This window comes from Hemicordylus capensis, chromosome 9 (genome assembly GCF_027244095.1).
Source record: "Hemicordylus capensis ecotype Gifberg chromosome 9, rHemCap1.1.pri, whole genome shotgun sequence".
Taxonomy (NCBI): Eukaryota; Metazoa; Chordata; class Lepidosauria; order Squamata; family Cordylidae; genus Hemicordylus; species Hemicordylus capensis.
Window position 1 is genome coordinate 662,213 of NC_069665.1, and position 10,314 is coordinate 672,526.

Sequence of the window (10,314 nt, forward strand, 5' to 3'; positions counted from 1 at the left end):
CCAGCCAGGCTGCCCCCAGAGAGCGCCACCCTCCTGCGTGCCCCCCCCACACACACACGCACCTCCACCTCTCCAAGAAGGCCCATTGCCCTGAGGAGGCGGCCCCCTCCAGCCCAGGCTGCAGCCACTCTCCTGCTGCTGCCTGCCCGGGCTGCCGCCGCCACCGCCCTTGGCTTGGCCTTCCCCAGGGATTTCCTTCGGACAGACAAGAACAGGGCTTGGCCAAAGATGTGTATGTTGGTCCCGTCCCCCCTGCATGTATTACCCCAGGAAAGCCTGTGTGTTCCCCACGGAGGAGCTTGGGTTTCTTGCTTCACTTGCCATCTCCTCTTTGCCTGGGGGCAGCTGTGTGCCCGACAAGTCCCCAGGCGTGGCCCCCTCGCCTCAAGAGTGTGATCTGGGGGACGGGCCAAGCCTGGCCTGCGTGGCTCAGAGAGTGTCCAGGAGGCGAGAGGTGGAGCTCCCAGGAGCAGCTTCACTCTGCGGACACTCCTCCTGCCGGGAAACCCTCAATGGCCACATGTGGGGATGGAAGAGGAGGAGGACCCAAGAGTGGCTGGGTATGTTTTTATTCATCATTCAGACTCATGGTACAAATCCGCGCAGAGGGAGCCTTCCATGCTCAAGGCCTCCACCTGTGGTCCTTCCGCCTGCATTTGCTCTTCTCACCACGGCAAGACGTTTCCTTCCCAGGTCACCAGGATCCCGTGCTGCTTTTCAGAGAGGCTGCAAAGGGTTTTCATGATGCCGTTCACGCTCTCCTCCACAGTCAGGTCGGCCTGCAACATCCAGACCGTGGTCAGGGAACAATTCTGCACCGTTAGGGCAGCAGCCCTGGGAAGCCAGCAGGGTGGTGCGGGGCTCTGACTGGCAGCTGTCTGTCTTGGCCCTTCAGGTGGCAAGAGGGGCTTTGGGCTGGGCTACCGTCTGAGTGTGCCACGGAATCACCTGCAAAGTGCTGGAGATTTCCTCCGGAACCCACCACTGACCGGGCAGAGGTCAGAGCCTCTCCTCATTCAACCGAGTCGGCGCAGGCCAGGGAGAGCCCGGCGGGAGGAAGGCCAGCGCCCGAAGCCACCAAGGGGTGTGGCAACGGAGGCACCTGGGGCCACCTCTCCTTTCTGCCGGGCGGGAGCCCAAAGCGGCTGGCAGAGAGGGCTCCCGGGCACAGCTGCTTCCAGCGAGGGGGCCCCTGGCTGCAGCTGTCTAGCCTGCAAAGACCCAAAGTGGTGGCAAGAGGCAGGGAGACCCTGCCGGGCCAGGCGCACCATGTGCTGCCCACGAAGGCAGTGCGCTTGGAAGCCCTGCATGTGGGTGCAGCAGTGGGGCCCGGCAGGAGGCGTGAAGAGCGCCCCAGCCCAGTTCTGCTAGGCTCGGAGGAGCCCCCTCCCCTCCCCTCCCCTGGGCCACATGCTCAGCAGCATTGCAGGGGCGCCTGCCTCGTGTGCTCAGGGCCGCGGTGGGGGATATGCGAGAGGAGGTGCGCCGTGCTGTGCTCCGATCCTGCAGAGGCAAGAAAGCCCGCTGGCTATGCCTGCCTCAGACCTGGGGCAGAGAGCGTGTCTCGGGGAGGCCAGCTCACCCATCTGCCTCTGAACGGTGTGAGGGAAGGGAATGCCGCTGGGACCATGGGAAGGAAGTGGCCGGGGCCCGGCTGTGCCCCGGGCGGCAGTCGCTGGGATCTCTCCTGGAGCTCTGGCCAGACATCCCTCAGCGGGTCCTGTGGAGAAACCAGCCCACCTGCTCGCTTCCCAGCTCTGTCTTCACCCAGCCAGGATGGATGGCCGTGCACAGGATCCCGTCGTCTCGGTAGCCCATCGACTGGCACTTGGTCAGCATGTTCAGCGCGGCCTGGAGTGGGAAGGAGCAAAGCAGGGCAGGATCAGCCACGCGGACCCTTTGGACCACGAGCTGCGTTAGAGCAGGGTCTCAAGGCTGGAACTGAATCCAGCCCCCTCCCTAACCCCCAGCCAGCTCTGGATGGGCCACAGGTGAAGCTCCGCTCTTCAGTGTCTCAGGCAGGTGTCTTCCCCAGCCTTGCGAAGCATGAGAGCAAAGTCCTGAAATATACAGGAAGATCATGCGGAAATCCCTGGGAAGAGAACCGTCACGGTGGTCGCCAAACCCAGCGCTAGTTACCGTATCACTCTGGAGCTTGGTGCAGAGAATTCCCAGGTGGGCAGAAGGCAACAGTGGCCAGTGAGGAGGTGGCCCTTTGCACCAGGTGCCAGATGTGGAACAGGAAGCGTGCAGCCTTCCATGTTCAGGACCACCGATGTGGGTGGTGATTCCTCCATGTTGGGGACCGGCCCACTGCCTGGCCAGTCCACACTGAGCGCCTGCACGGCTTTCTCAAAGGGAGCAGATGATGAGAAACGGCACGTTTCGCCCACCTCGGTGGAAGCCTCACCCACCTTGCTGCAGCGATAGGAGACAACTGGTATGAAGAAATACTGCTCAGGGGTCTTCTCAATGGAGCCAAGGATGGTGGACATGTTAATGATGGCCGCTTTCCCACAGCACATGCCCTTCTCCTTGGACGCCTGGGCTGCCTTCTTCAGCAAGGGCAAGAATTCCTAGAGAGAGGGACCCGCACTGTGAGCTGATGGCCAGTCCCAACCTGGGATGTTAGACGGGGCAACTTTTGGGTGGTGGGTTTGCAGGACCACATGCCCTTCTGTCCCTGTGTCTCCTGCCACCCTTCCTGAGTCTTGGCCAGAGGGGAAGCCAACAGAAAGCAGCGGATTGCTGATCTTCCAGATGCTGCTGCCTGATGTTCACCGGTGCTGTCTGCGGAAGGCACCTGTACAACTTCCGCCTTCTCAACTGACCCCTCCTCCCTCCCTCCCTCCGTCTCTCTGAAACTCTGGACACAAACAACCACCCCCAGATGGTCTTTGCTGGCAGGTTGAAGGGAAGTGGGTTGCTCCGCTGACCGGTGCCCCCACCACTTCACCTGTTCGATAGCTCTGCGCCTCCCAGGGCCTTGGGGTGGTGGAATCCCAAAGCCCCCAGCACTGCAGGGGCCACCAAGACGAAGGCCTGGTTTGGTCCCGTCCCCCACCCTCAGTTGAAGAGCGGAGGACTCTTCTCTGGCAGACGCTGACCTTGGCCACCAGCATTGGCCCAACCAGGTTGGTGCTGTACACGTCCAGCATGTCCTTGGCGGTGGCCGACTCCAGAGTGCAGGCTGGCATGACGCCGGCGTTGTTGATCAGCAGGTTCAGGCCAGCACCTCCCAGGCGGGCCTCGGCCTGCTTGGCGGCGGCCTTGACGCTCGCTTCATCCGTGGTTTCTAGAAAGAAGGGGAGAGAGGCAACGGCCTTCAGGGCGCAAGGTGGCCGTGAAAGGGCCCGCCAGCTCCCCCTGCCCCTCCTCCCCCCCTCTAAATCTCCCCCCCCCCGCCTCAAATCTAGGAGGCAGTTCTTGCCTTGTACACTGCCCTGAGTCTGTGGACTGGGTGGTCTATTACATCTTTTAATAAACAAACCAACCTGTAGGGCCATCGGCAGTCGTAACCAAAGGAGGATCCACGTCAGAATGAGTGTGTGTGTGTGGGGGGGGGGGGGTTTCCTGCTGGGGCTGCAGCCTCCATCTCCATGGGTTTCCCGCTCGCCCACATTGTGTGGGCGAGCACGTGGCAAGGCGTGGGAGGGGGGCCCTCGAGCTGCCGCCGCCACGGCCCTCCCTTCCACCCCGCTGGTCTCTGCTGGGGCCGGCCGCTTGCTCCCCCCTCCCCTTGACCCCGCTCAGGCTGATGCAGCAGGGCGAGGAAGGGAGGCGAATGAATCCCGCAGCTGGGCAGGTCGCAGCAGAGCCGCCCAGCTTCATCCCCGCTCAGGGCAGAAGGGCTGGCCCCGAGAACCGGCGGCTGCAAAAGCCGGGCTCCTCTGTCCCCGCTCCTGGGCCGGCCGGCCACACATCCGCCATGGTGGCCGGCGCATTCCCGGTGTTTCTAGCCGGCAGGGAGAGACGTGGCCCGGCGCTTCTCAAGGTGGCCTTCGCTCTCCTTTTGTGAGGCTGGGGCTCTTTCTTTCCCCATGGCCGGGGGGGGGGCGGGGGCGGCTGTTCCGTCCTGCTTCATGCCCGACGGGAAGCCGCTCCAGGCCACCCGCCTCCAGCAGGCCCAGGGACGACACCCCCCCCCCCCGGCTTGGGTCTGTGTGTGGAGCTGCAGGCCCGCCAGGCCCCCTGCCCGCTCTCCAGGGGGAGGGCACACCGCAGCCCCGCCCGGGCCAGCAGCACTGCTCCCCCCCCACACCACACCCCCCGGGCATCCCAGCCTTGGGCCGGGTCCAGCTGCAGTGAGGCAGGACCCCTCCTCTTGCCCCAGGGCTGTGTGGGAGGGGCCCCCCCGGCAGATGAGCAGCCCCCCCCGGCTAGGAGAGGTTGCCAGCGTAGCAGGGCCCCTCCCAAGCTCTTTGCCAGCCGGAGGCCACCGGCACTCCCTGCAGCCTCTGGGGAGCAGCGCATCCTCCCTGACTGCAGCAGGCAGGCGTGTCCTGGGCGGGCTGCTGGTCCGCTTGTTGCGGGCAACCAGGGAGGAAGCAGCGGAGCTTGGCAGCAGCGGGCCCCGCCGGGGGGGGGGGGGCGGTGGTTGTGTGTCTGTGCGTGAGAAGAGAGAGCCTTCCCGCTTCCCTCCCTCCCCCCACAGACATGTGGGCACAAGGCGAGCGGGTGGGAGCAAAAGACATGCCTGCCCTGAGGGGCGAGCTGGGCTTAGGGAGGCAGGGAGGGGCAGCCCCACCCGTCCTCCGAGCACGTAATCCCCGCTGAGTGAGTCTGCCCTGCAGAAGAGCTGCACCCTTGGGTTGCCATGGCAGGCGGGCCCCACCCGGGGCAAGGAAGGTGGCCTAGCAGCAAATGTCAAGGTGCTTCCAACCGACTCTGGGCAGGATGTCTTTCAGCAGCAGATTTGCCCTCCTGACTCACCACGGCTCCCCCCAGGAGCAGCCTTTTGTCCCAAGCCCGCCTTGGCTGCAGGCCCCCCGCCACGCCCGCCACGTTCCCCTGAGAGGAGGAGCAGGAGGAGAGCGTGTTCTGCCTTCTCCCCAATGCAAGTGATGGAGGAGAGCTGGCCGGGTTTGCTAAGAAGGGTCAGCCCTGGTGTGCATTTGAACGGGAGACTCCATGTGTGAACACTGTAAGAGATTCCCCTGAGGGGATGATGGGGCCACTCTGGGAAGAGCTCCTGCCTGCTTGCATGCAGAAGATCCCAGGTTCCCTCCCTGGCGGCATCTCCAAGATTGGGCTGGGAGAGACTCCTGCCTGCAACCTTGGAGAAGCTGCTGCCAGTCTGGGTAGACAATACTGAGCTAGATGGACCGAGGGTCTGACTCGGTAGAAGGCAGCTTCCTCTGTTCCTGAGTGGCACCCAAAACCTTGAGGGGGGGACGCCACATCTCCTGGGACTTTGACAGAGGGAGTTGGGTATACGGTTTGAGAGGCAGCTGAATGTGACTTGAGTGGGCGATAAGGCAGAAAACATTTTAGTTAGTTAGTTAGTTATTCTGTTTATATACTGCCCTTCCTAAAGTGGCTCACCACAGTTTACTTTAAAATAAAAAACATATAATGAAATATCATTAGAATTGTTTCAACCAACCAACCAACCAGATTTAAGCCAGATTAAAACTCATTAAATTTCAACTAGATAGCATTAAAAGCCGGGCTCAAAAGAGGGGCCTTTAAGGCTCCGCAGAAGGCCTCTAAGGAAGATAATCCTTCTGATGTTATTCATACTTTACATTATATTCTCATCTTCCACGGAAACCAAGAATGGAGAAAGAGCTTTGGCGAGAGGGAAGGAGCAGGGAAGTGAGGAGGTGGACATACCCAGTTGCAGAATGGCCAGGTTGGGGTGTTTGGACGCCAGAGTCCTCAGCTCCTGCAGGAAAACACAAGAGCAGCCAGGGTTAGGGTCTGCCAGGCATTCTCTCCTTGCAAACCACGGAAACATGTTCAGTGCAACCCAACACACCAGCCTGTTGACTTTACAAAGAGTCGTGTGATCCATCCCTTCTCGTTCTGCGTGCCATGACTGCTCAAGGCCGCTCCGCATCTCAAAGCCCAGGACATCACTGGGTCTCAAGAGAGCAGGCCAAGAAGTGGCAACTGGGAGGTGTCCCACTGTGCCCTGGGGAAGAGGCTGCGTTTAGGAGGCTCCACAGCGCCGGGCCCTCCATGCCTAGGCAGGACGCCACCCTTCCAAGGGGACCAGCTGGACACGCACAGCTGCCCGGCTCTTGCCCTCCCCGTGATCTGCTCATGTGTGAAGAAGTGTGAGGTGAGCAGGAGGAATCCGCTGTTGGCATTGGAAGCATTTCAGCTGCTGGACCCAAGGCCCAATCCTGCCTCCCCTCCCCTCCCCTCTCTCCAGCTTGCTCAGCTCACTTTCTGCCTTTGGTCTGGATGAGAAGAGCCATTTTGGCCCCTCAGCCCCAGCCCTCCTCCTGCTTCCCAGCTGGCCCAGCAGGCTTGCATCTGTACACCCCCCCTCCCTCTCGGGGGACCCAGACATGTTCTCCAAGACCTGCACTGGCCATTCCCAGAAGTGACGCCCTGTTTTTCTTCTGCTAGAGAAAGCAGCTCTCTCTCTCTCTCTCTCACACACACACACGTTAAAAAAAACCCCTCCAGATAAATAAGAAGTTCTCCGGTCACAGCATTGCATGCCCAATGGCCTGCTCTTTGGCTGGCCTTGGTGAGCAGGGCTGCTCTCCACCGAGGAGGTTTGGGAGGCCAGGTCTAGCCCACACCATGAGGTGGGCAAGCAAAGCCAACCTGCCCTCCGTGCAGGGGCATCATCATGAAGGGGGCGTCCATGGGGCTCAAGCCCCCAGTGAGTGGCTCAGAGCCACGCATCTCATCAGCCACCTCCTTCTCGGGGTGGGGGGGGGAGTGGTTGCTGCCACCGCCCCCCTGCCAGCCAGGGTCACTTCTCGGCTCTGTTTCCTCCCCAAAAGGTGTTGTGCTGCTGGGGGCAGGAGAGAGCCACTCTAGCCCCAGCACAGCACCTCCCTGGAGGAAGAGAAACTAGAGGAGACCGGCCGGGTGCAATTATTCTTGCGTGCGGGGGGGGGGGGATAATTGAGTTTAATTATTGGGGGGGGCAGGGCCTGGGTCTCTTGAGTACTGAGTGGGAAAGGAGAGCCCCGAGAGGCCCAGCCCAGCCCTCTCCTGGCCCGTCCTGGCCGCTGCTGGTTTCCCAGCCCCTTTTCCTCCCAAGGGGATGACGAGAGGGCAGCAGATGCTGAGAAGAACCGGCACCTCCCGCCCCTGCCTGCCTGTGCTCTGCACCCTCGAGGGGGCCAGGCAGCGGCTCGTGGGGCTCTGTTCACATGCTGGGGTGGAAATCAACGGGTGGCTGCTGCCACAGTCTTGGAGCAGCAGATGCTGGGAAAGGCGACGACACACTCGGCCCACACTTGGCTGTAGGAGGCAGGAGTGGGGCAAGTCGCTGGCAGCGGTGGGAGTGGAGGCCAGCCTGTGGCTGCAGGAAAGGGAGGGGGCGCTCAGGACACTCGCCCGCAGCCTGCTTTGTCCACACAAAACCAGCCGGGTGCCGCTCTTGCCCTCCCAGCTTGTTCCCATCCCATGCAGAAGCCGTGTGCAGAGGCGGGAGGCCACCCTGGGCCTCTGTCCTCCCCAGCTAAGCGGGGGGGGGGGTGCAGCAGCCAGCCTCTCCCCCCCCCACTTCCTGCCCTCCAACGCAGCTAAGCAGAAGTGTTGCCGCCGCAGCAGCAGCAGCCACTCACCTGGGCTCTGGCCCCGACTGGGTCCCGGCAAGTCGCAAAGACCACTTTGGGGGGGTTTGGCTTTGCAAGGAAACGCTTCACGAGCTCCAAGCCGATGCCTCGGTTGGATCCTGTCACCAGAACGCTGCAGATGTGGCTGGCTGGCATGTTGCCTCGAGGGTGGAAGCCGCTGGTCCTGTTGCGCGTCCTTGCTGCACCGCTGCTGGCGTTGCTCTGTCTCTTGCACGGAGAGGTCTGCCAAGTGGGCTGTCAGCTGCCCCAGCTAGCTCCGGCAAGCGCCCCGCCTCCTTTCCCGCTCCTTGCACAGAGCGCCCTCCCTCTCCTGCAAACTCTGGCCACGCTTGCTAAAGAGCAGGCAGCCAGTGGGCCGGCCAGCTGGATGGGAGGGCGCGTTCTGCCTGCTTAAGTGTGAAACTGGCCCTGGAATGTCCCGGCTGGGCCCGGTCAGCCAGTGAGCAGCGCAGAGATGGCCCTGTGCTGACGGCGGGGTCACAAGGGATCCCGAATGCACACGCATGCCACAGCCCTGACGAGAAGAGCCCTGCACACGTCTAAGAAGCCACGCAGGCCACCCAGGGTGGGCAAGCGTGGCTGGCTGAGGGGTGTCCTCTTTCCCCCAGCTGGTGATCAGAGCGGACACAGCCGAGCATCTTCCCAGAGGCGTAACTAGGGAAAATGGCGCCCGGGGCAAGCACTGAAATTGTGCCCCCCCGCTGCCCCCCCAGCATACATCTGACTGACATACATGTGTTTTTTTCCTCACAACAACCCTGTGAAGTTGGCTTGTATCTCAAACAACATAATTATGATGCAATGATTGATGATACACACCACATTATACTTAGGTTTTTCCTCACAAGCAACAACCCTGTGGAGTTGGCTTGTATCTCAAACAACAGAATTATGATGCAATGATTGATGATACACACCACATTATACTTAGGTTTTTCCTCACAAGCAAGAGACAATCTCCAAAGGTCCTGGCATATAACCCCCTCCCCCATTTTTCTTGCCAAACGTTGTGTCTTTAGCAGGATACCACAGGCACTTGTTAAAGCTAACACTGCAGGTTTTTCTGAGATGGAGCTGTTATAGGAGCACTTCAACGTAAACTGAGATCACAAGGCAAGCTTTCACAGTGCAAAAATGAGCATGCCAGCAAGCAGAACTCATGGTAAAACTCTCTTGAAACACCTTGTAACAATGCACAGGCAGCTATGTTACACTGCTTGAGTCAACTCACACTGCTGTACTACCCAGGCTGTGGGAACTGACTCTCAGTTCCATATGCATGCATGCATTTAAGATTGAGTGCCAAAGAATCTTTACGATTGTTTTTCTTTCTTTTGGGGCGGAGAGAGGAGCGTATAATGCAAACATTAACACCTGTTAGGCACCTGAGACCATAGTTGGGCAGCTAAATAAAAGCCTGATTCTTTAATATGTTTCCCCCCCCACATGTGGCTTCTGTAGTTTTTGCAACTCATTCTCACCCTGACACTTGGTCTGCTGCTTCCACCCGCCCACCGCCGAATCCTTTCTTCCGTGCGGGTGTCCGTGTGTGTCCTCGTCGTCCTGCCTGCGCCTGCTGCAGTGCAGCCCCAGCCACCACGCTTTCCTCCGTGATGGCGACCGCGCCACCACATGCAGGCGAACAGAGGAGGACGGACGCACGGCACGCCGGCCGAGTCGCGCGTGTGTGCGTCACTGACTAGAGACCCTCTGGCTGGCAAGCCACTAGAGGGCCTCTTTCTGGCTGTTCCAGACTAAGCGAGCGATGTAGCGAGTGAGCCTCAGCCAAGGGCAGGCGCAGTGAGCAGCATAAAAGGCGCCCGCCACGGCGCCCGCCGCCAAGCCAGGCCACTGACTGGCCGCAAGCAAAGCAATGGGGAGCACCGCGGGCGGCACGGAAGGGACCGCTCGTGGGGAAGGAAGCGCCGATGCGCTCCCTTGACTGCTGCAGCGCTGCTGCACTGAGCAGGAGAAATTTGTATTAAATTTTTTTAAAAAAATTGGTCATGGCGGCGCCCCCCACGTGACCCGAAAAGATGGCGCCCGGGGCACGTGCCCCCCCTGCCCCTCCTGTAGTTACGCCTCTGCATCTTCCCGACTGCAGATGCACACAATGGTGAAGCTCTCCGGGTCTGGGCCTGCGTCTTTTTATTGTTTGTTTGTCTGTCTGTTTGTTTGTCAGATTTGTACACCGCCCCAAACTTTTGTCTCTGGGAAGTCAACAATAATCTAAAAACAAGTTTAAAACATACACAAAAACTTAAAACAATTTAGATAATTTAAAATCAAGCACAGATTAAAACCTAAAAAATGTGAAAAGCTGGAAAAGCTTGGGGGAAGAGGTGGGTTTTCAAGTGCTTTTTAAAAATTGCCAGAGATGGAGAGGATCGTATTTTAGTAGGGAGCACATTCCACAGTCTCGGGGCCGCAACCAAGAAGGCCCGTCCCCGTGTGGCCACTAGCTGAGCTGGCGGCAACTGGAGACGGACCTCTCCGGACGACCTCAATGGGCAGTGGGGCTCCTGATGAAGAAGCCGTTCTCTTG

The 10,314-nt window shown here is 60.1% G+C and overlaps 1 protein-coding gene across 2 annotated transcripts; it reads right to left on the bottom strand.

Annotated features, from left to right (window-relative positions):
- Positions 1-553: 553 nt before the first annotated feature.
- Positions 554-8,045, bottom strand: LOC128334591 (C-factor-like). Of its 2 annotated transcripts, XM_053271544.1 has the most exons (6): positions 7,758-8,045; positions 5,836-5,887; positions 3,108-3,295; positions 2,415-2,576; positions 1,741-1,851; positions 554-779 (listed from the first exon to the last, which is right to left on the bottom strand). In XM_053271544.1, the coding sequence occupies exons 1-6, from the start codon at positions 7,902-7,904 to the stop codon at positions 666-668; spliced, it is 774 nt and encodes a 257-aa protein (XP_053127519.1). In that variant the 5' UTR covers positions 7,905-8,045; the 3' UTR covers positions 554-665. The 2 variants fall into 2 exon arrangements, with proteins under 2 accessions (XP_053127519.1, XP_053127518.1); XM_053271543.1 differs by lacking the exons at positions 5,836-5,887; positions 7,758-8,045 and adding an exon at positions 3,495-3,960.
- Positions 8,046-10,314: the final 2,269 nt, after the last annotated feature.

What these genes read in the sequence shown, in the direction of transcription:
- LOC128334591 (XM_053271543.1), bottom strand. Translation starts at nt 3,831, where the DNA reads ATGAAGCTGGGCGGCTCTGCTGCGACCTGCCCAGCTGCGGGATTCATT. An exon ending in GACTGCCGATGGCCCTACAG is followed by an intron (nt 3,296 to 3,494) that starts GTTGGTTTGTTT and finishes CCTTCTTTCTAG; the next exon opens with AAACCACGGATGAAGCGAGC. An exon ending in TCTCCTATCGCTGCAGCAAG is followed by an intron (nt 1,852 to 2,414) that starts GTGGGTGAGGCT and finishes TTCCCACTCCAG; the next exon opens with GCCGCGCTGAACATGCTGAC.